Source organism: Xenopus laevis, chromosome 5L, assembly GCF_017654675.1.
Source record: "Xenopus laevis strain J_2021 chromosome 5L, Xenopus_laevis_v10.1, whole genome shotgun sequence".
Lineage (NCBI taxonomy): Eukaryota > Metazoa > Chordata > Amphibia > Anura > Pipidae > Xenopus > Xenopus laevis.
This window is the reverse complement of record NC_054379.1, coordinates 47,374,142-47,400,035: the sequence shown is the minus strand read 5'-3', so window position 1 is coordinate 47,400,035 and position 25,894 is coordinate 47,374,142. Positions and strand designations below refer to the sequence as shown.

Sequence of the window (25,894 nt, the reverse complement as noted above, 5' to 3'; positions counted from 1 at the left end):
ACTTCAATAAAACAATGACCCCAGTGGCAATATTGACATTTAGGAAAGTGTTATAAAGAATTGATACATATAACATTGTACAGAATGTTTTCCTCTGTTCTGAGTAGTTGTACACCATTCTCAGACTAACTTGCATTGAATTGCAGCTTAGCGGGGCTACTGTTATTTGGAAAAGGTCTTTCCTATGCAGTAACAAAATAAGGCCTTAGTAAATCTGAACCAATTGTTTTTGTTTGTTTAGTAATATACAGAGGAATCATAAATATGTCCCTATGATTTATCCATCAAAAAAATTATATGTACAGGTATAGAATCCATTATCCAGAAAGCTCCAAATTACAGAAAGGCCGTGTCCCATAGACTCCATTTTATCTAAATAATACTTTTATTTTATATTTTTAAATGATTTCTTTTTTCTTTGTAATAATAAAACAGTACCTTGTACTTGATCCAAACTAAGATATAATTAATCCTTATTGGAAGCAAAACCAGCCTATTGGGTTTATGTAATGTTTTCATAATATTCCAGTAGACTTCTAGTAGATCAAAATTACAGAAGCATCTGTTATACCCCAAGGTCCTAAGCATTCTGGATAACAGGTCCCGTACCTGTATATATTTTATTAAATTATATTTATGTTCCATAATGCTTTTCTTTACTCCATAAAACTTTTCTTTACTTATTAGCAATAATGATTCATTATTGACTGGATATCAGACTAAACCAAAACAGCAAGATTTGGAAAATGAAAGGAGTTTGTAGCCTGTCTTCAAATAGAAAGCTTTAGTGAGGATATGTTTAAGGAAGTGTTTCTTGTTTAAGGGATAGTTCACCTTTAAATTAACGTTTGTAGAGAGTGATATTCTGAGACAATTTGCAATTTTCGTTTTTTATTATTTCTGTGTTGTGAGTTATTTAGCTTTTTGTTCAGCAGCTCTCCAGTTTGCAATTTTAGCACACTGGTTATTTGGGTTTATATTACCCTAGCAACCATGGAGTTAATTTGAATAGGCGACTGTAATATAAATAGGAGAGGCCCTGAATAGAAAGGTGAGTAATAAAAAGTAGTAATAAAAAGTAGCAATAACTAATGTCTAGCCTTACAGATCATTGTTTTTTTAGATGGGGTCAGTGACTCCCTTTTTAAAGCATGAAAGAATCAGAAGAAGGCAATTAATTAAAAAACTAAAAAAGTTGCTTTGAATTAGCCATTCTATAACATACTAAGGGGGAATGTAATATTGTTAGTTTTCTCAAAAAACAGTCGCAAAGACCCTTCCAATTGTTAGTGACCATTTTTGACTGATTAAGACTTCAATGACCTCCTCACAAAGTTTGCGACCAAACTAGCTTTTGTGAACGTTCGCAGTGTGTGTAATAAAATTTCGCAATCACAAACCGTTTTTTGCAACAAAATATTTCATGAAACTAACAAAGCAGGTGTTAAAGGTTCACAATGGGCAATTAGGATTCGCAATGCAATAAAAGCCTAACGAAGGATATTACATTGCGACAGGCGTATTTTTATTTGCAAAGTTATGCAAATTGTATTACATTCCCCCCTAAAAGTTAACTTAAAGTAGGACCACCCGTTTAATATAAAATTATATATAGTTTAACCCTTACCTGGGGCCAATGATGGACTGCTTGGCAGAGAGCCATTATTCCGGGTAGTGGAGGTTCCTCTGGAATGCTTCCGACATGCTAATACTAACAGATCTTTGCATTGCTTGTGACAGTTCGCACCACAATCTGTAAAAAGCAGAAAGAAATATATTATATGAATTATTAGGAAGGTTTCTTTACAGCTGAAGTTCTACTGGGAGCTACATATGTATATATATAGGTATGGGACCCATTATCCAGAAAGCTCTGAATTAAGGGAAGGCCATCTCCCATAGACTCCATTTTAATCATGTAATTTATGTTTTAAAAAAATATTTTCTTTTTCTCTTTAATAATAAATCAGTACCTTGTTCTTGATCCCAACTAAGATATAATGTATCATTATTAGAGGCAAAATAATCGGGTTTAAATGATGTTTTCATAAAAAAATATATATATTTATATAGATATAGTTATCACCTCAATATTTAGTTTGGTTGGCCTAACACACAACTGAATGCTCACCTATCTATATGCTCTTAAATATTTACCCAATAACTAATGGAGTAAAAATCATGTCTGGATTTTTCGTTTTTTTTTTTTTTCTTACAATATTTGTTCATTTGCTCTCGTGCAGCAGTGAAATAGCAGGGCTCCTACAGAATTCACAGAGCTCAGTGAGCTGTAAGCAGGTATAATGATTTTCCCCTAAATTTAGTGGGTATTCTGCCCCATTGCACACTGTGATAAATATGCAATGACTATTCCTAGAATAGATTTCTTATCAGAAGGCAAGCAAACTGCAAATGGAACTGCATTGTTTCATAAATATGAGAAGTTAGCCTAGACTAGAATTCTATTTGTATATACCACTTGCAATATGGACCTTAATAACTGGGGCTTGACAAAACATGTTTGCCATAGTCTAAAATAGCATAAATCTGTATTAATAGTAATAATATTATTAGCACATTCCTGCGGGAAAAATCGAATTTCTCAGTTTCCATGAGCTTTGCATGAGTATTGCGTTTCATTGCAAAAGAGTATCTCAGTCAAAAGCTGCCTTCCTAGTGTTGATGAGCAGCTACTATACAGTTTGGGATTCCATACGTGGTCTAACAGTATTGTCTGTGCAATCTGCAATAGTGAATAAATGTTAGCAGTCATTTCAAAAGCCCGGAGGCTTGTCTGTGGCCACCTATCACATAGTATCTTAACTACCAGTGCCTTGTTGGCGTTAAATCATTGGATAAGTTATGTGACTTATTAAAATAATTCATTTTAAAGGCTCAGAAGATTCTACAAAGCCATTATATATCAGAATCTCATCAGTCTTAAAATAACACTTCACTTTCATGGGGATGGGTGAAATTACTAGGCAATGAAGAATCAGGGACAGAACCAAGCTTTAACTAACATCAACAGAAACAAAAGAAAATGTTATCCTATGGGGTTGAATTATATTTACGACATTTATGTGGTTCAGGAAATGTATACAAACTAGGAATAACCACTTGATATTTACCTTTGCACTTGAATCCTTGTTTGATTATACCCCACAGCTGTAATGGAAGACAGAATAGCTTAATGCCAGCGGAGGAGTAAGCCAGAAGCAAAGTCAGGTCATGAGGAAGGATGTACTTAGAGTCATATGAACATAAACAGGATATAACTTAATGTAACATTCTTCCTGACAGAAGCAACACTGTTAAGGAATCATTCCATTCAGTTAAGTAGAGGTACAGGGTAAACTGCAGCTCTGAAAAAATACCTTTGCAAATAACTTTAAGGCTTCGCAGAGAATCAGCAAAACATTGGTTTACTTTGCTCACAGACGAATCTAGAAAATGAGATATAGACAGCCCCTGAAAATATGTGTAGCTTCTCATACTCTGGAGTTGGACCCACTTGAGAGTGCAAACCAATTAATGGGAGATTAAGCCTGAAGTCCAGTTAGGGGAACATTTGGGAGTGGTTTTTTTGCTCTCTTTGTCATTCTTTACACAAGTAATCCTCAACCAGTGGCTCTCAAGCAACATGTTGCCCTTGGATGTTGCTCCCAGTGGCCTCAACGCAGGTGCTTGTTTTTGAATTCCAGGCTTCAAAAAACCCAAGTGTACTGCCAAATAGAGCTTCCTGTGGGCTTCTGGTCCACATAGTGGCTACCAATCAACCTTTTTCATGCTTGTGTTGCATCCCAACTCTTTTTACATTTCAATATGGCTCATGGGTAAAAAAGGTTGGGGACCCCCATTTTACACTATAGTATTTAGGGCTGTTTAAGGTGTTTTAATAGATCTGTAATGATAGGGAACCACAAAGGCAGACTTGAGACAAGATGTCAAACAGAATTTGCTAGGACACAAGGCTCTGCCTTTGGTAAGGCAGTAATCACCCAAATGCAGAATTCTAGGTTCCCCATCTAAGGGAATAGCATCCAAGGCACAACCACCAAGTAGCAGATGTCAAAGGTCAAAGATCTCCCAGCCTGTGTGTTATCTACTTTTTTAACCGAACACCCAGATACTTTAAAGGGCACCATTGCTTTTATATTCTTGCAAAGAATCCTTTTCTAACCTAAAATGGTTAAACAATTCTGGCACAAAATCCCTTATTATCTTAAAAATAAAAGCCCAGCCAGGTTCTCCATTTGTGGTGCGTCAGTTCCTGTTTTAGTAGGTCATGTCAGACATAAAGGGACATTTTTAGGAAATGTAGTCATTTGCTCCTGCAAATTTTTTTTTTTTGTTGTTGCCTCAGCGTGTAAAACCCAAATTTTATGTTCAATCCAACTGCTACAGAGCATAGCATGCTGGGGGTGCTAGGTAAAACACAATGCCAAAGGTTTCAGTTTTCTGCACAATGCTTTGTAAACTGCAAGTGTTTTTAAATGCAATAAAATAAACGTACAAATCCTGCGCAGTGCTCACAGAACGTTGGCTTTAAATAAGTCATTTCTTGGAAGTTGTGAATAAATCCAGGCCCCAGTTTACAATGAAACTGGGATTTAGCTCGCAGAAAATATGCCATCATTTCAGCCTTGCTGATTCGTCCATCTCTGAAAAGGAAAAAGAGGGGTGCATAATAAGAAGTATATAAATAATAATATATTCTAAATATAATATATATATATATATATATATAAATAATCAGATCAAATACACATTACAAATGGAGCCTGCCTAAATTTGGGAAAAGAATGATACTGGCATAGCAGTTATGCCTTCTTTGACCATCCACCCCATAATATCATTTCTTGCAGATGCCCACATACAATAGTGTGACTCACAATATTTCTGGCGTCTAATTAAAAATTAGGTCAATACATTGACGATATATATATTTATTTATTTATATAATTATACATATTATACAATTGTCATAGTATCCTCTATTTGCATTCTAAATTTCTTTCTGAATTTTATCCAGGATTAAATAAAATAGTGCTCTTTCTCCTTTTCCCACTTCCCCCAGTATTTTCTCCAGAAAGTGATATGTAACCTCTATATTGGTTTAATAATGTCTTCCCGACTAGTACCAATAGAACACAAGTCACGCTGGACCCTCTCACCCAGATGGGCCTTTACTAAATGGAAGGTGTTTGCAACTACACCTCTCTTGCTACTCTACAGAAAAATAAAGACGGAGGGCACCAGAGGTTCTTGCAAACAAACACAAGGGGTTTATTTAACAACCAGAGGGTTTTCTCCCTTTCTCTGAGGCAAGTATAATACAAACTAACACTCCTCTGAGGACAGATTTGACAGGAATCTTACTTCATCTCTGCAACACCTCAGAGTGGCTTGGATCACCTGGATACTTTATCCAGATTCCTTGTCCAATGGGATCTCTCCAAAGCCTATAACCTACAATCTGCCACTCCTATGTTGGAGCGTAGGAGTGTTCTTTTTAGCTCAGCCACAAATGATCCACACTCCTGCCACTATTCATTGAATATTCATTGAAAATTGCAGTCATTGTAACTGTAAATTATTCATACAGTATGTTGTTTTTGTGCTTTAAAATTGAATATTTTCTCTTGAAATGTCATGGGCTTTGAGCTTTCAAGAAGACAGATGCAAATGCAAGACCACCTGATCACTTCAAATACGGAATGATTGAGAATTTGAAATGGTGAGCATGTTTTGTATAATTAGAAAGCTAAAATAATTACTATTTTTGTATGCCATAATGACATTTGCATTTACAGAAGGGTACGCTGTATGTTCACCATCTGTTTGCTAGGAAGAACATGTAGCACTCCCCCTGAAATATCATCCAATCACACACACACACACTAATATATACAGCATATAGTTAAGGCAGTCTGCACTCCAGTAGCCATATTACCAACAACCAGCAGGACCAGCTCCTACTTCGGCCCTTTTTCAAGGTGAAAAAATTCTAATATTGAGTGTCAATGCAGCAGTATGCAAGAGGCTTCAGTAGCTGAAGTTTAATAAGTACTTCACAGACAGTCCAGAAAAGCTATGAAAAGAAGCCAAACAAGTATGAACAGAATGATTGGTTATGACAACTACAGCCAAAATGAATTAGTCCCCTAATCACTAACTTATAAAGAGAACCCAAACTACTCATGCAAACTATCAGGCTTGAAAAATAGAAACAGAAAGGCAACACAATATAATACTGAACTGAGCACAGTTGTTCTGTAACATATTACTATGAGTAATGTATATTACTCATAGTGCTGAAGGACACTCAAAAAAAGCAAAAAGATTCACCTAAAGTTAAAGAAGCCATTACTTCTATGCATTCAAGAACACAATACTCTTAAGTATTAGTATCTACACAAAAAAAAAATTGTATCAATAATTTTTATCATTTTTCAAATAATGCTCACAACATATTTTTCTTACAATGCAATATATGTACATTTCTCTAAATATGTCATACATTATCACACATGTTGCATACATCTAAGTCTATGTCTAAACATCTGTAAGACCTTGTGGAATTCCGATTGTGAACACAGACTTGCATACAATAAAATGATATACTCGAGCATAAGCCGACCCGAGTATAAGCCGAGGTACCTAATTTTACCTACGAAAACTGGGAAAACTTATTGACTCTAGTATAAGCCTAGACACAACTACAGCCCTGTCTCCCAGCAGCGCACATTCTGCCAAAGTGACCCCCCAGCGATCAACCGGACTTCTTTGCAAAGTTGATGGTGACAGAGAATTGCCAAACGGATTACTGTGTGCATTGTCCCACTGTTCTACTACCATGTGCAGAGGGTGCTGTGTGATATTGCCATCACTGTTAATCTTTCGTATAACCAACAGAGGGCGCTGTGTGATATTGCAGTCACTGTTATTCTTTAATATAACCAACAGAGGGCGCTGTGTGATATTGCAGTCACTGTTAATCTTTCATATATCCAACAGAGGGCACTGTGTGATATTGCAGTCACTGTTATTCTTTCATATAACCAACAGAGGGCGCTGTGTGATAATACAGTCACTGTTAAGCTTTCATATAACCAACAGAGGGCACTGTGTGATATTGCAGTCACTGTTATTCTTTCATATAACCAACATAGGCGCTGTGTGATATTGCAGTCACTGTTATTCTTTCATATAACCAACAGAGGGTGCTGTGTGATATTGCAGTCACTGTTATTCTTTCATATAACCAACAGAGGGCGCACTGTTATTCTTTCATATAACCAGCAGAGGGCGCTGTGTGATATTGCAGTCACTGTTATTCTTTCATATAACCAACAGAGGGTGCTGTGTGATATTGCAGTCACTGTTTTTCTTTCATATAACCAACAGATGGCGCTGTGTGATATTGCAGTCACTGTTACTCTTTCATATAACCAACAGAGGGCGCACTGTTATTCTTTCATATAACCAACAGAGGGCATTGTGGGATATTGCAGTCTCTCCCCAAGTGAACTGTTAGTATAGGAATGATTAAAAGTGACTGCAATCTCAGCTACTGCCCGCTGACCCGAGTATAAGCCAAGGTAGACTTTTTCAGCACATTTTGGATGCTGAAAAACTCGGCTTATACTCGAGTATATACGGTATATGTTAAAGTAAATAAAGTCAAACTTATAAACCTCTTTTAGTTGTTGATTTCGTTCTTTTTTATTCTTTCCTTTTTATTATCTACACAAAATTTGACTCTTCCCGAACAGTTAATAGCCTTCATGATGTTCGAGTTTTGTTCAGTGGCTTTCATTTTAAAACTTGATTCATTTGAGCGATTCAAGTTTTTTTAAGCCAAAAAGTTTTTTTAATTTGAGTTTTCCATGATCTGATCCAGCAATAACACTAAATTTGGAGCTATATAGAGCATTCATTTTTAGATGGGGTCAATGACTTCTATTTAAAAGCTTGATAGAGTCAGAAGAAGAAGAAAGCAAATAATTCAAAAACTAGAAAATGAAATAATGAAGACCAATTAAAAATAAATAGCAATAAACATGGATTAATGCTAGTCTCGTTAACAAAAGTAATGAGAAAGCACATATTTTTTAAGATTATTGGAGATGGCATTGCCATCTTTCAGAGTTTTCTGGATAACCGATCTCTGGATAATAGATGCCCTGTCTGTATAATATTGGAACAAGTCAATGTCTTTTAAAAAAAAAAGGTGTTTGCGTTTACCATTAGCATAAACAGCAGTTGTGCAGCGAGTTTATAGCACTGTAAGAAAACAACAATCTTTAGTCACACAAGATAACTTACTGGTCTTTGTCTAAAACGCAGAAAGAGTCCAGGAAAGGGAAGTTGGCAGCTATACTCTCAAAGTCCTCTTGGGAAATGTATCCATCATGATCATGGTCATAATTTCTGAAAACAGACTATAAAATATATTTTTATATATCACTTGGTTATCATCCATACAAACAATTTCATTTAAAAGGGATGTAAACCCATCTATAAATCTGAAGTAGCTATCCAAATCTTATTTACAGATGCCGGTGGATTCACAAATGAGAATCGTACTTAACAGCAAGATGACTGATGTAGTATTGTTATCTAATATATACAGCTTACCATGCAGGGTACAAATGAGCCCTGTATTATTGCCTTCCAAGGCAATAATACAGGGCTCATTTGTACCTACATATGTCAGGCCACATGGGCATTTAAGCAAATCTGGTCTTTTAAGCTTGGTACAGCGCCATGCCTGAATTGTTGCTCAGCAGTCTTTAAAGGGGATTGTATTGATCACCCCTCCAAATAATACAAAATAGCCCTAAAATGTTTTGCCACGTGTTATACAAAACAGGCAATTAACTGTATTTGCTTAAATGCCCATGTGGCCTGACATATGTAGGCCAAACCCTGAGACTAGTAAACAGTAGGATTAAGGAATACAAGGAATACAAGGGATATCTGCAACTTTAAAGAAAAAACAAGCACAGATAACGTTGTATTCCATCACTTCCATAAAGCTAGTCATAACCAGTCCCAATTACATGGCTGGTCTTGGAAGTAGTACCCCGCAAAAGGGGGAACTTAAATAAATTGCTGTTACAACGTGAAGCTTTTTGGATAAAAAAAACTTAATGGCCTTGCACCATATGGCCTGAATGACAATGCTTTTGTAAACTAGTCCTAACCCTCTGTACCTTTATTCACAGATAACCTATAGTTGCCATAGTTAGAAATTAAATCTACTCTGGGTCAGAATATTTTATGTTATGGTAATTAAGGCAGCTTGTGATTTCTTTTGGATATTGTGCATCAAATTTTTGCTATGTGCCTCTTACTTTGCTATGTGCCTTATGCAACAGATTGGACTTGTGGTGATGTGGTATGGCACCAATTGGACTACTGGAATCAAACCACTGGAAGTGGTTTGTTGGTTGGGGTAATGTACATCAGTTCTGCTCCTCTTCTTCCTCCATTTTTTAAAAAATTTGGACTATCCCTTTGGTGCATTGGACAGGAGCACAGGAGCACAGGAGGTTAAGCTTTAAGAGGATCCTCGTGTCGCCATCTGCTTTGCCCGACAAAGATTGAAATATTTATTCTTTAGAGCTCTTTCATAGCTCTCCAAGTAGATATTCCATGCACAATGTGGCTGTAACTGGGCTTACTGGATATCACAAAGCAGAATTATTATTTGTTGTTCCATGGAATACCCCAATTCTTATTACTTGCTACACTTTAGTTTATATATGTATAATTGAAAAAGAGTTTGTTTTGTTCTATTGTGAAACAGTTGTAATTGTAAATACACTTACCTCAACAAGTTTGCGGATGTGCTTGCTGATAATGTTGGGATCAGGCTTTGTAGTTACTACTGCTGCCCAATCGAGTGGTACATCTGGCTTGTTCGGAATTGTTGGGGAAGTTGGCTGTTGAGGCATCAATATATTTTACAATGTATATTTTCATTTAAAAAAATAACAATTCAGCCAAGTCAGGGGACAGGTGTAATTAGTGGCATCAGTCGTATTTAATCCAGTTAGTTAAGATTCATTGGCCATTGGTTAAATATACTTTCCTAATACAGGTATGGGACCTGTTATTCAGAATGCTTGGGACGTGGGGTTTTTGCTGGATAAATGATCTTTCCACAACTTGGATCTCCATACCTTAAATCTACAAAACATTGTTTTAACATGAATTAAACTCAATAGGATTTATTTTCCTCCAATAAGGATTAATTATATTTTAGTTGGATTATTTTGTTATTACAGGGAAAAAGAAAATATATTTTAAAATTCTGAATCATTTACTTAAAATGGAATCTATGGGAAAACACCTTCCCGTTATCCAGTGCTTTCTGGATAATGGGTTTCCTTATAATGGATCCCATACAGATCCAGAATAAAAAAATCTTGCTCGTAATTATACTTCTGGGCCTACACACAAACCCACACATATTTTTTAATCATTTAAAATATATAAGAATTCAAAGACTTTGCTCCGTCTTGGTCACAGTGTTTATTAATTCAAGAAAAAATGCGAAGTGCAGATGAGATTTGTCAGATGTCGAATGTCAGTGATTATTTATTGACTTCAACGTAAAGGTCATTAAAATAAGTGGAGCTGAAAAAGGTCACTGAGCGGTGCTTACAGTACTTTATCGACATATTGAAAATAACTGACGTCTTCTAGAAAAGCTGATTTAACATTGAAGTGTAAACCTCAAGCACTTCATTTCTCCACCGCTTTCTACTCTCTTTTATATTCATACATGCATTTTCTCAAATTGGTCTTTGTGAGTTGTACCATGCATGTTGTTGGCCCTTGCTTGTTGTATCTAAAAGATCAAGGGGTTTACAGGGCTGATCAAATGAATCTTATCAGAGCACTGCCTGAATATATTCCTCTATTTTATTCTAAAGTTAAAGTCCCTGTACTACTTTTATTCTAAAGTAAAACTGACAGCAAAATAACATTTAAAAAAAAGAAAAGTACGAAAAAAGTTGAGATATGTGATGTTGAGATATGTGATGTGACTGTGATACGTAACGTATGTTATATGTGAGATATGAAATGTGGTCTTTCTATTGTAGATTGTTATCTCGCTGAACAGGAAGTGGCAAGTGAAAATGTAAACACTGTGACAAACAGCTTGCTCTTTATCTTAACCCCACCCCAAATTCCATTCAGCTGGCAACATAAATATACATTGCGTGGGAAGCCTCTTTCCATTTAGATGAGCAAGACTCTTGACCAACGCTCTAATTTTACTGAATAAAAAGGCTACAATGAAATCATTTGATGGCAGCTCCCAACTAGTTACCAGGGGCAACAGAAATGTCACTCCTGGTAAGCCGAATTTCCGGTTTTCAAACTCTTTTGAAAGAGCAATTGTGCTCTCTTTCTTAACATCCTGGAGCCCCTGGACCCCGCCACTTACTTCATAGACCCCTTCAGGAGCAAAAAGGTGAGCACATGGGGAGGGAAGCAGAAGCAGGAAGCTGCCTCAAGCGGAGGAAGGGCCAGGATTGCCCCTTGCCACAGGGATGATTATTTAGCTTGTACCAGGGCCGGAACTAGGGGTAGGCAGAAGGTGCCTGTTCTGCCTACCCTTGTTCGGATTCACTCCCCTCTGCAGGTCTCGCTTACCCCCTCTGTTCCCTCCGTCCTTCCTCTGTTCCCTCCGTCCTTCCTCTGTTCCCCCCCTCCTCTGTCCCTCCCTCCTCTGTCGGTCCCTCCCTCCAAAGGCCATGTCCCACATCTCTCTGGAAAGTGCAAAAAATAGACAATTGCATTTTCATACTCTGCACACTGCGTTCAGTTTCACATATTAGTCCCTATGTATAATACATATACACATCTTTGATATTAGAGGCCGATTTATCAACATTCTGATATCCGGGTTTTTAGAAACCAGAAAAAATAAAGAATTTTCTCTAAAGCCACAAATGCTATGTCATTTAATAAAAGATACGGAACTGATCCAAATACTGATACGAAAACCTCAAAATACTTGTGCAATTACTGGTATTGGATACGTATCCATAAACCCTTTATCCAGAATAGACTCCATTTTAAGCAAGTCATTTTTTTAAAATTTATTTTTAAAAATTATTCCCTTTTTCTCTGTAATAATGCAAAACAATTCTGTTGGTTTTAATTTATATTTAAATGATTTTTTGTAGACTTATGGTATGGTGTTCCTGATTACGGAAAGATCCCTCATCAAGAAAAGCCCAGGTCTCGAGCATTCTGGATAACAGGTTCCATACCTGTATGAATAAAAAAAAAATGTGAGAATTTTTTTACTGTTTGATAAGGACAACTCCCACTGACTTCTACAAGACCTCGACAGCTTTTAGAAGGCATTCTTGTGGTTTTAACGCTTAGTAAATTAATTGGTTTAGCGTAGGAGTAGATTTTTTAGCACTACAAAATACAATTCATGGAAAAGAAAAAAAATATTACTGTTAGTTCTGTAAATGGGCGCCTTAGTGTCAAATGTAGCAAAATTGCCTCCACACTGCTCTACACAGACAGACCATCTTACCACATGCACATAACTGACAATAAGATCCCCACAGGCAACCACAAAGCATTCTGCTATTTACAGGAATGGGAGCTTTAAAGCAGATTGCTCAGGACCTGGGTTTTTCCAGAATAGGGATATTTCTGTTATTTGGATCTCCATGCTTTAAGTTTATTCAAAAATCTTTTAAACATTATTATGATTATTATTATTATTAATAATAAACCCAATAGGCTGGTTTTGCTTCCAATAAGGATTAATTATATATTAGCTGTGATCAAATGCAATCTGCTGTTTTACTTTTTAAAATACTTTTTAAATGGTTTTAAAATCATGCAACTGGACAGTCACTTTATGGCTTGAGCAGCCCTCTGCCTCCCTGTAAAACTAGTTTTCAACCCCCCTCTTTGCACCTCAATGCAGCACATTTCATTAGCAAAAAATCTGATTATTATATGACTTATTATAAAGGACTTGACTTCAAGGTCTGCAATGGTGTAAAATAATGGCACATTTAGTAGGTGTTGGTTCCTTAGGAATTTATGTTCACCATAGAAATGCTGTTTATAAAAATGCTGTTTATAAATAAAACTTTATAAATGCCATTTATCAAACCAAATTTTGTACTTCTTCTTGCTGTGAAATATATTACACAGCTTTATAAATATGTCACATAACCTCCACTCATGATTTGAAATAGATATGCAAAATGTGTCTCCTACCGATTTAGGATTCCGCGGCTCAAGCACCAAGGAGAGCTTGTAAATGTCATCTTCAGTGTGATACAAATCCAGTGACAACTAAAAGGAAAGTTACAGAATTGTATTTCTGGTCTACACTCATTTTATCAAACATTTGTGAAATAGTTTATTGTAGAGTTTACAACACCTCCAAATTTTGTTTTTTAAAAGGCAAAGAAAGGGATGAAAACTTGTGTACTATTCTACTGAGCACTAAGCTGCCATCTTCTGCCAGAGATCCCTTGTGGTTGCCCTTGGCCTTGTGTATGCACAGTAAAGGGGAAGTTCATACAGATATTGGATGTGTTATCCAGAATTCTTAAGACCTGGGGTTTTCTGGATAACGGATCTTTCCATAATTTGGATCTTAAGTTTACTAGAAAATCATGTGACCATTAAATAACTCAGTAGGCTGGTTTTGGTTCCAGTAAGGATTAATTCTATCTTAGTTTGGATCATGTACCAGGTACTGTTTTATTATTATGTAAAAAGGAAATCATTTTTGAAAATCTGGATTATTTGAATAAAATGGAGTACATGGGAGATAGCCTTTCTGTAAACCAGAGCTTTCTGGATAACAGGTTTTCGGATAACACATCCCATACCTGTATTGCATTCTAAAATCCCAATTTTCCTCTACTGCACCCAGAGTAGCTGGAAGGGATCCCTGGGACAAGACAGAAGATGGCAGTGTGGCTGGCAACTGAATAGTACCCAAAAGCAGTGAGTTTTTCAGCAAAGAGAAGTACTGACTGGGCGTCTGCAGTAAGTGATTATATTAACTATATATTACTTTGTTTTAATCTATGCTCCGTTGAGCACTAATATGCAGTTATATTTTGCTGTTTTCCCCCAAGTATTTATAGAAGTTTTCTCTCAGCTTTCATTAGTCTCACAATCTTTACAAGTTACATACAGCATTCTCCAATCAGAATCCTGTACTCTGTTGCGCTGATTTACTAATGTTCTTTATGAAATGATCAATTCTGATCGGTCCAAAAAAGGTCTTTGGCATGTATTACAGCAAAGCTCAAATACTGGTCGAACTTGAATTCTTTTTTGTACAGTTAATTTAACATTGCTCATAGCATTCTGTATTATTCAACATCCCAAATCAGTAATTATTTTGTATGGTTTGGGTGGTGTTTATACAAATGGCCTGTAGATGTCACTGTGCTCATACTAATAGTGTGCATACTTCCTGGTAGCTTAAAAGTGAAAGTTACTGTTGTCTAATGGCTATCTGACTCTGCTAATAAAGCACTGTTATACTCTACTCATCCTCGGCTACACAAAACATAACAAATGGCGACAAGGATGGCTCTTCTACCTCTGCAGCAGCCTGTACCTTTTCTCCCAAACCCTGGTGAGCCTACCATACCTTTTACTGCTTGGATGAGTATGTTTGAAAATTACATTATTGCTGCTGACCAAGGGGAGATTTCTGCTGTTAGAAAGCATGCTTTACTTATTCACTACCTGGGAGCAGAGGGACAGCGTATATTCTATACATTACCATTACCTGATGATACTTATGAAACTGCTATAAAGAACTTTTTCGTGCCAAGAGTAAATGTGGTTGCTGAAAGATATAAATTCCGCCAACGTGGAAGCGTAATGGCGAATCCACAGAACAATTTGTAGCAGCTTTGAGAGAGCTGGTTGTTACCAGTGAGTTTGGGAATCTAACAGATGAAATGCTAAGAGACCAAATAGTGGAAAAAACATACACACCTCGCATTAGAGAGAGACTGCTCTTTGAGCATAATTTAACCCTTACAAAGGCTATTACAGTTGCTAGCCAAATTGAAACAGCGTTGGCAGATGCTAAACCTCTCAGTCAGGGAACTGCTGGGAATGTACAGATTGTGAATTCAGCACTGTGGCCTAATAATGCACAATCACAGGCAAAATACAGTGCTAAGGAAAGGAATTCACCTACACTGCAAAACCGTGCAGCAAATATAAATAGAAAATACTGCTTTGACCGTGGTTCAACACAACAAACTATTACAAATGTTACAGTATTAAGTATGGATAAAGCTGGTACATTTATTCCAGACAAGTTTATATGCACTGTCAGTGTGAGTACTGCTTCTGCTGACAAGGGACTCCCCATTAACCTGATGCTTGATATTTTCTTGAAATACTTTGCAAAAGATCCGCTTTTTGCACCTGCCCTGAAACTGGTCAGTTACTTAAAGCATCCAATCCCTGTGCTTGGTTGCTTGCCAGTGACTGTACAATTTGAATCAAATACTGCAAAATGTGACTTTTACATTGTGAATAAGGGTATTGCTATACTTGGAAGGGATCTCTTTGCTGCATTAAACCTACAATAAGTTGATGGTCTCATTACTACAGCGTGTATTTTTGAAGAAACGGATCCGCACACACAGATTATTGCAGTCGGGGAGTATCCCCTTTTATTTGCCACCAAACATTCAACGTTTCGGGGGGGCACACCCTCCCTTCATCAGGATCAACGGGTCAACGGAAGGACGCACCACTACTGCAGGATTGGTGAATTGGAGGTGTGCGGTAGGAATCTAAAATCATTGCACTCATTACTACAGCACCAGTGCCTGCCACACAGCCAGTGTCTAAAATTTCACCACAAAGCAACACTTCACTGGGTTGTGCAAAGAACTTCGTACACAAAGTTAAGTTGAGACCAGGTGTAAAACCAGTACGCCAGAAATTGAGGTGATTGCCCTTCTCTATAAGGGAGACTGTCTCACATTAACTAAAGACACTTTTAGAGCAAGATGTGATTGAAAAATCAGAATTCTCTGAATGGGTTTCACCAATTGTTGTTACAATGAAGAAAACTGGAGGTATTCGATTGTGTGTTGATCTCCGTGCACCTAATAAAGCAGTTGTTATGGATAATTATCCCTTGCCACACATAGAAGAAATATTTTCAGAACTCCGAGGAGCAAAATTCTATTCTACTCTGGATCTTCAGAGTGCTTATCATCAAGTATTACTGCGTGAGGAAAGTAGAGACCTCGCTGCTTTTATCACCCATGATGGTTTGTTTCGGTTCAAGCGTATACCTTGTGGACTGGCTTCAGCACCGAGTTTTTTTCAAAGACTGATGTCTTCTATACTCCATGGCATACCTGGTGTAGAATGCTACTTGGATGATATAATTGTCTACGCTCCAACTATGGATTTTCATAACAAGTACCTAGAAAAGGTTCTGAAATGCATTGATTCTGCAGGACTGAAACTAAACCTTTCCAAATGCCACTTCAGACAAACTCAGCTCTCATTTCTGGGTCATGGTATTCTAAATTTATTCCCAACTATGCTTCAGTTGTGGAGCCACTTAGAGCACTACTACGTGGAACTTTAAGTCTGGTGTGGTCAGAGTCTGCTCAACATAGCTTTGAAATAGTGAAACAGCTAATTATGAACAGTCCAGCGCTAGCTTTATTTGATCCTGCACTACCCACTATGGTTACTACAGATGCTTCAGACTATGGCGTTGGTGCAGTTCTCACACAGATCCATGCTGATCATACAGAGAAAACTGTTGCATATGCATCCAGAACACTTACAGAGACAGAGCGTAAGTATTCCACTGTTGAAAAAGAAACTCTAGCGTGTGTTTGGGCAACAGAAAAATGGAGAACCTACCTATGGAGTAGAGAATTTACCTTATGCACTGATCATATAACTATTTAACTACACTGCATACAACAAAGGGACTAGGAAGAGCTGGAATGCGTATAGCTAGATGGTTAGCAAGGCTGCTGAATTTCAACTACAAAGTGCAATATAAACCAGGTTTGAAAAATGTTACTGCTGATTGTTTGTCACGTTTACCTTTACCTGCAGCTTCTGATACACTGGATGAGGACATATAAGTTGTAGCATTGACGGATGTATTATCATCTACAGTTACAGCTGCTGATTTTAAGCAAGCTTGCCTCACATGTCCAATTCAAGTAAAATTACTTACAAAGCAAATGGCCAAATGCTGAGAAGAAACTCAGTCCTCATCTTCAACCTTACTACAGGATTAGACACGAACTGCCCTAAGTAGATGGCTATGTTGTCCGTGGAGCTCATCGTTTACTGGTACCAGAGACCTTGCGAGAAAAGCTCATACAACTTGCACATGAAAGTCATCAAGGAATTGTACGTACAAAGATTACAAGAACTATACTGGTGGCCAGCAATGGATGCTGATGTGGTAACTGCCATTCATTCTTGTGTTACTTGTCAGAATCATGACAAAACAGCTATCACACATACACCACCACTTCAGCTAGTACCATTTCCTGATTCAGCATGGGAAAAACTTGCTATTGATATTGTCAGTCCTATTACAGATGCTACTATAGATTGTAGATTTGCTATAACTTTGATAGACTATTACAGTAAATGGCCTGAAATTGCATTTGTTTCCTCATACAACATCAGCTACAGTAATAATATTTCTGTCTACAGTCTTCAGCAGAGAAGGTAATCCAAAGGAGTTAATATCAGACAACGGACCACAGTTTGTCTCATATGAGTTTGAATGAGTTTGAAGAGAGAGGAATATTGTGCATAGGAAATCTTCAGTGTATTACCCACAAACAAATGGAGAAATCGAGTGATTCAACAGAAGTCTGAAAGAAGCACTACAGACAGCAAATCTTACTGGGAAATTTTGGAAAGTATTTACAACAGAGTTCCTACATAACTACAGAGAAACGTGCCATGCAACAACCCAATCATCTCCAGCTGAATTATTACATGGCAGACAGATGTGCACTAAGTTACATGTTGCAGACATCAAACTTCCACAAAATATTGTGCCTACAAAATCATCTACTGCTGACATTGTGAAATGTCAACAAGTCAAATGCAAGGCTTATACTGACAGAAAACGGGGTGCAAGAGAAGTACACTTTCAGCCTGGATCTTTAGTCAGAATTAAGAAACCAAGAATACTGAAACAAGGACAATCTAAATTTTCTACACAACTTGAAGTGAGACGCCAGCGAGGACCATACACATATGAACTGTCTGATGGACGCATATGGTCGTCTTGCTCCTGTTAGATATGACTTTAGAGAGGCTCTATTTGATGAAGGACATTTTCCTTCTCCTGATGTCAGCTGCAATAGGCCTGAAGAAAGTGAACCTATAAGGTGTACTGAGAGAATCAGAAAACTACCTGCATGGACCAAGGACTTTGTGATGTGAACAATGTATAATATTGTTTTAAAAATGCATACTGTTTAATTGTTGCTGTTTATTATAGTTATCCAAATGCTTTCCTACTATAGGGGGAATATGTGGTGTTTATACAAATGGCCTGTAGATGTCACTCTGCTCAGACTTATCTGTGCATACTTCCTGGTAGCTTAAAAGTGAAAGTTACTGTTGTGTAATGGCTGTCTGGCTCTGCTAATAAAGCACTGTTATACTCTACTCTACTCATCCTCGGTTACCCAAAACATAACAGTTTGAGTTAATGAATGCTGAAATAAATACATTGTAAGTAGTGATGTGCTGGCCAGCCCAAAACCCGCGGGTCTTCAGGTTGCAGGTTGAGCTCTCCACCTACTCTCCCCATCTCCTAAATTTATAGAATCACGCCTGACCACACCCCTTTTGTGTCACTGCATGGGTGGGCACGGGTCTATAAATAGAGGGGAACTGTGGTATGAGCCGGGTGTGGTTGGGAGGGGGTGGGTTAGGGTCGGGTGCAAGTTGAGATTGACCGATTAATTAGATCTTCTAGATGGATCAATTACTAAATTTAGATTTCAGATTACTTGAGTTTGTACGGACATATTGCATGTGTTATGTTAGATATATGCATGTTGTGATTAAACTTGTACTGTGACTTTAGTATTTCATTACTGGTGTATAATTACGGTATAACCTGATATTGGTTGAAACAAACAAGAAAGGAAGACTCAGAAGTCTGTCTGTACACTAACACTATCAAAGATTGAATGTTTCGAGTTTTTTATACCTTGAATAAACTCGAAACTCGAGTGGTTTCTTATTTAAGAAAAAAACAGATTCTGAGAGTTTGAGTCCTGAAACGAGCAGTTTTCCTCTGAAAAAAAAACTCAAACATCAAACAAGTTTTTAACATCCTCAAATGGTTCAAGGGACCTCTGCCATTGACTCCTATGTGACCTCTAAAGGTTTTAGATGGGGAATTTTTGGATTCAAGGTAAAAAGGTTTACTGGGGCTTGTGTAAATAATTAGCAACATGGCTGCCACATAGCTATTATTTTAATACCTGTTATGTTAAAATGACATTAATTGTAATCATTGCCATCTGTACAAACATAGCTGTTTAACCCTTTTAGACTATTTTACAAGAAGACACAGATATGAGACAACCTATAGTACATCCACATGTTAAACAGCATATAAAATTAATGTGTTGTTGGACAAGCATACATAAATAAAAGGCATACCGTTAGCAGATTGATCAAATCCATGCTGGTCTCTAGGTGGTGAGAGGCACTCTGAAGGGAAACCAGTTCATTAAGGGTTACATACAGCTGCTGCATTTTAGCCACGTTAACTTTATTGTCATCTATCCAATCTGGAAAAATGACATGCACGGCAATTAAGTCTTTCAAGTGAACCCCTAAAATAGGAATTTTAAATCCCTCACACTCGGCAAATGCTTTTCGATAGTTGCAGTAGTTTCCATTAGATGAGACCAGCTCAGTCATTTCATTCCAGACCTGCAAACACCAAAATAAAAGCAATGTTGATAATAGATATATTCAGGTTTCAATAGTTTACATTGAAACTGTGTGACATACAAGTAAATGATCTATTATCTGGAATGCTTGGGACCTGGGGTTTTCTGAATAAGGGAGCTCTCTGTAATTTAGATCACCATACCTATTAACTGATTCATTTTTTCAAAATGAATCAGTTAATAGTGCTGCTCCAGCAGAATTCTGCACTGAAATCCATTTCTCAAAAGAGCAACTAGATTTTTTTATTTTCCATTTTGAAATCTGACATGGGGCTAGACATATTGTCAATTTCCCAGCTGCCCCAGGTCATGTGACTTGTGCTCTGATAAACTTCAATCACTCTTTACTGCTGTACTGCAAGTTGGAGTGATATCACCCCCTCCCTTCCCCCCCCCAGCAGCCAAAGAAAAGAACAAGGGGAAGGTAACCAGATAACAGCTCCCTAACACAAGATAACAGCTGCCTGGTAGATCTAAGAACAACACTCAATAGTAAAAACCCCATGTCCCACTGAGACACATTCAGTTACATTGAGAAGGAAAAACAGCAGCCTGCCAGAAAGCATTTCTCTCCTAAAGTGCAGGCACACGTCACATGACCAGGGGCAGCTGGGAAATTGACAAAATGTCTAGCCCCATGTCAGATTTCAAAATTGAATATAAAAACATCTGTTTGCTCTTTTGAGAAATGGATTTCAGTGCAGAATTCTGCTGGAGCAGCACTATTGACTGATTCATTAAAAAAAAAAAAAAAATTCCCATTGCAGTATCCCTTTAAGTCTGCTAAAAATAATTTAAATGTTAAATTAAACCAATGGGATTTTGGGGTTTTCTGAATAAGGGAGCTTTCTGTAATTTGGACCACCATACCTTAAGTCTGCTAAAAATCATTTAAATGTTAAATTAACCAACTAAGATTTGTTTAGCCTCCAATATGGATTCATGGCTCTTAGTACAAGTTACAGCTATGGGACAAGTTATTCAGAATGCACGGAACCTGGAGTTTTCTAGATAACAGATCTTTCCTTAATTTGGATCTTCATGCTTTAAGTCTACTAGACAATCATGAAAACGTTAAATAAATCCAATAGGCTGGTTTTGCTTCCAATAAGGTTTAATTATATCTTAGTTGGGATCAAGTACAAGCTACTGTTTTATTATTACAGAGAAAAAGGAAATACTTTTTAAAAATTTAAATTATTTGAGTACAATGGAGTTTATGGCAGATGGCCTTCCAGTAATTCAGAACTCTCTGGATAACAGGCTTCCGAATAACGGATCCTATACCGGTAAAATGTCTTCCTACAATAGACAATTGTTATTAAAGTAACATGCCCAATTGAATCTTCAACAATTTGGATTATTTGGATAAAATGGAGTCTAAGGAAGATTTCCTTAATTTGGAGCTTTACCCATAAATACATTTTTTTATTATTACAGAGAAAAAGGAAATCATTTTTCAAAATGAGATATATTTGATTAAAATGGACTTTATGGGAGATGGCCTTCCTGTAATTCAGAGCTTTCTGGATAACAGGTTTGGGGATAAGGGATCTCAGATCTGTATTGAGAGAACATAATTATTATACAGGTATGGGATTTGTTATCCGGAAACCCATAATACATAAAGTTCTGAATTATGGAAAGGCCATCTCACATAGACTCCATTATAGTAAATTAATCTAAATTTTTAAAAATAATTTCCTTTTTCTCTGTAATAATAAAACAGTAGCTTGTGCTTGATCTAAGATACAAATAATCCATACTGGAACCAAAACCAGCCTATTGGTTTTATTTAATATTTACATGATTTTCTAGTAGATTTACGGTATAAAAATCCAAATTACAGAAAGATCCGTTATTTGGAAAACCCCAGGTCCCAAGCATTCTGGATAACAGGTCCCATACCTGTGTATATATATCCTTTTTTGAAGGCTAAGCCTCCCATATCTTCATTATTCTCTGTATAATAACAATAGGGGCATTCTTCTAATTGTGTTGATATACCTCAAACATCTTCACTTTAATGCCACTGTATACTGTGACCAAAACTCAATATTAATAAAGCTGTTGAATGGAGCCAAGAATAAAGTTCTGCTGTAAAAAGTGTTATGTTGAAAATGGATGTGCAAAAAAAAATGTTGTGGCTGTCACTTTTTTAAAACAGCTATTTATACCACTTTTCAAGCCAGAAATTTGTTGCTGAAATTGACCTAAAATTGTCTCATTGACAGGTCTGATGTGGTTTTAAACAATGGCATAGTTTTTAGCATTAGTCTGAAGTTCAATAACTTCAATGAATTTCTGCAACCATGTAACATGGTGTTTTATCTCGCAACTGAAATTAAACGTTATGAATACAAAATGTTTTACCTTTGTAACATCTGCACAGAGATGGGCATGAGTGTCTTTGAGTCGGGATATGGAGCTGTGGCTTAGTCCACCAACCACAGACATCAGCGTATTAAAATTCTGGAGCTGAAGTAATTTCTGAAATGGACCCAAAAATATCTTGATTAAATCACATATTAACATGTATAGTATCATGAATGCATTTGTTTGAAGGAGTATAATGTACTGTATTCCCCTAAGCAGAGACTAGTCTAATAGAATAGTATCTGCTCTTGTTGCTGGTACCATTGCTCAAGACTTTAGGTTAACCAGACAGTCCTTTAATATAGTCCATCTTGCACACAATAGTCCCCAGGCACAGTGTCAGACTGGGCCGATGGGAAACCAGGAAAAACCTGGTGGGACTCAGTCCTCGAGGGCCCCCCGGCCCAGACCCGGTCCTTGCACGGAAGCAGGAATCGCCTCCCTCCCAGCTGAAAGAAAAAGAAGGTACTGTAGGTGCAGGGGGCCGGAGGTGGGTGGCGCCAGGGGAGCTTTGTGTCTGGGGTAGGCCCCGGGCCACCCATTAAGACACTGTCCATACATGCATAATGCTGATGGCAGGTTTTGATCATAGTTCTGAATTGATCAAAATAGTCTTATACATAAGGGGCTGCCAATTTGATGACAGCTCACTGAGCACACTGATCTCCCCTATATATTGATTAAAACATTACTATATAAACATTATGCTATATTTATATTTGTCATTAGATACTACACTGTTTATAGAGTAAAGATTTGAGTATAAAACCAATACAGATTCAAGGAGAACATAGAAACTCTGAGCAGATAATGCCCAAGCTGGAATTGAACTCAAGACCCCGGTGCAGCAAGACACAAGTGATAGCCATTGAGCCACTGTGCTACCCTGAACTCATCAGTGTAATTACATTATGCAAAGTACTATTTTGGATGCAACTGGTCATGTTTTTCACACACAATCCCAGCATAACAGCAGGTATAATGATAAGGTGGCAATGTGTCTGGAACGTGATTGATGTGCATTTCCATGCAAAATAATCATGACGACAATTTTCTAAGTATAGTTGGCAAATTTTCCGGGGTTCAGAGTGAAAATAAAACCTTCTCCTGATTGTTTAGTATTGACACTTGTAAGGGGGTGAAATGTGAATGGTTAAATTAATGGTTAATGTATACTTGGGTTGGTAACATTTTCATAAGAGTTAGAGAACTACAACCTAAAAATTAATGTGGATAAAAATGCCTTATTTCATATATTAAACTTATAGCCTAAAGTTTCAGCTTTGTCAATAGCAGCAATGATCCAAGACTTCAAACTTCAAACTTGTCACAGGGGGTCACCATCTTGGAAAGTGTCTGCGACACTCACATGCTCAGTGGGCGTGTTGAGAAGCTAAGCTTTGGGGTTGTCGCAAATTATCAATCAGAAAATTAGGTTGGACTGTAATATAAGCTGATGCAGCAAGGCTGATTATTAAATTCTGATGCTAATTGCATCGGTTTCTATGCTGCCATGTAGTAATTATCTGTAGTAATTACTAATCAGCCTTATATTGTGACATTTCTTTTCTATGTGTACTGTATATTGTGAGTGGGTCCCTAAGCTCAGTAAGTGACAGCAGCACAGAGCATGTGCAGTGAATCAGCAGAAAACAAGATGGGGAACTACTGGGGCATCTTTGGAGGTGCAGATCTTCTAAAGGGCTGTGGTTGCCTTAGGCTAGTATAGAAGTCCAAAACATAATGTATATCATTTCTAGCCTACTTCTTTAGTTAGTTTTTAGTTCTCCTTTAAGGGAAAGTCCCAAGAGAGTGGAAACAAGTTTGGTTCAACTGCAGCTCGTCGCATCTAGCCTTCCTAGTGTAAACTTCCTTCCTAAGGAACAATTTACACACTGGCTGCTGTGGGAATCTTGGAAATACCACCACCTATGAGGTGGCTGTAGCTATAGGGTTCCCCATCCTCAATAGACATATTGTGCACAATTCATCTGAACAGTCTGGCGGGATGCATTGGATGCAAGTAAATGGTGCCAATTCGTATGACAGTAATTTGTCCAGTAAAAGAAAACAATTCTAAGCAACTTTCCAATATACATATATTGAAAATTTTCAATGTTTTTAAGATTGTTTTTAAAAATTGAAAGCAGCATTTAGAAGAATTAAATCAAAGTCAACTGTACATTTAGGGGCAGGCTTGTGTCGAATTGAAAATTCTGATTTAGATTTTTGATTTTTTTTTTATGGTCAAAATTGTCAAATTCGACTAGGGAGTTATCCAAAGTTGATTCAAGTTTTTTTAAAACATTAGAATTCAGTTTTCAAGATTTATCATACTGTGGCCCTTTAAGAATTTGAATTAGACTATTTGCAACCTAAAACCTGCCGAATTGCTGTTTAAGTCAATGGGAGAGGTCCAGGGATCAATTTGGAGATTCCTGACAATTTGGAGCCTAACTGACATTCAAGTCAAGTTCTTTCGAAGGAAAAACTGGAATCGAGTTTGATCGAATTCAAATTATTCGAATTTGATTCGAATTTTTGGGTCATTTAAATTCGTCAGAGATTAAAAAATTTATTTTATTAATACATTTCGACTAGTTGAATTTTGAAAACATGGGCGTTTAAAAAAACTCACAGGAATTTCAAAATTCAACCTTTGATAAATGTGCCTCCCAGAGTTTTTCTTGAAAATGTTTCACCACTCAACAGAGTGGCTTCTTCAGTTCATCTGAAGTGGTAGTGAATTTTCCGGCATTTAAACCCTTGAGGGTAGTAATGTCACAGACATCCAATCACAATGGTTCCATTGAACTTCAGTAAGGTGTTTGCTGAAACTCACAGATGCTTGAAAGTGTGATCCAGTCACAATGATACCATGATTTTCATGAGGCAGGTGTTAATCTTTCAGTGTACATGACTGGAAGTGTGAATTGTTGTTAAGCCGTCGGGGTAAGGATGTCAAAGCAACATTGATGACACAGGCCCCCTCCTGTTCAGGGATGGTTTTTCCCACTTTCGCATAAATGGCCTCTTTCCCACCTCTTTCAAACCATCTGTCCTCTCTATCCAAAATGTGCACATTGCTGTGGTCAAAGGAATGTCCCTTTTCCTTGAGATGTAGATAGACTGCTGAGTCGTGTCCTGAGGAGCTTTCTATGTTGGGCCATTATCTTTCAAAGCGGTTGTTTTGTCTCTACAATGTATAGATTGGAGCTTTCTTCACTACACTGGACAGCATAGACCGCATGACTCTTCATGTGCTTTGGTGTTTGGTCTTTAGGGTGCAAAAACTTCTGTATTAGGGTGTTGCTGAGTTGAAATACACAGGGATGTGATGTTTCTTGAAAATTGTCCTATGCTTTTCTGATGTCACATGGAATGACTATATTGCTTTGATGGCTAAGCTCCTCTCCTCTATTACTTGGTTTGGTCTTTTTGTTTGTTTTGATTTTGTTTTTATAAAGGCAAATTCCAGGTATCCA

General features: G+C 37.3%; 1 protein-coding gene across 3 annotated transcripts in view; it reads right to left on the bottom strand.

Annotated features, from left to right (window-relative positions):
- rasgrp3.L (RAS guanyl releasing protein 3 L homeolog) overlaps positions 1-25,894 on the bottom strand; it is a 56,385-nt gene that overhangs the window by 4,267 nt on the left and 26,224 nt on the right. For 2 of the 3 annotated variants that reach the window (XM_018263021.2, XM_041562722.1), the window contains exons 8-15: positions 22,407-22,523; positions 19,738-20,013; positions 13,279-13,356; positions 9,840-9,953; positions 8,332-8,447; positions 4,517-4,664; positions 3,132-3,168; positions 1,628-1,753 (exon numbers count right to left, since the gene is read on the bottom strand). In XM_018263021.2, coding sequence (XP_018118510.2) covers positions 1,628-1,753; positions 3,132-3,168; positions 4,517-4,664; positions 8,332-8,447; positions 9,840-9,953; positions 13,279-13,356; positions 19,738-20,013; positions 22,407-22,523 — 1,012 coding nt within the window. The remainder of the gene's footprint in view (positions 1-1,627; positions 1,754-3,131; positions 3,169-4,516; positions 4,665-8,331; positions 8,448-9,839; positions 9,954-13,278; positions 13,357-19,737; positions 20,014-22,406; positions 22,524-25,894) is intronic. The other variant, XM_041562723.1, reaches the window with a different exon arrangement.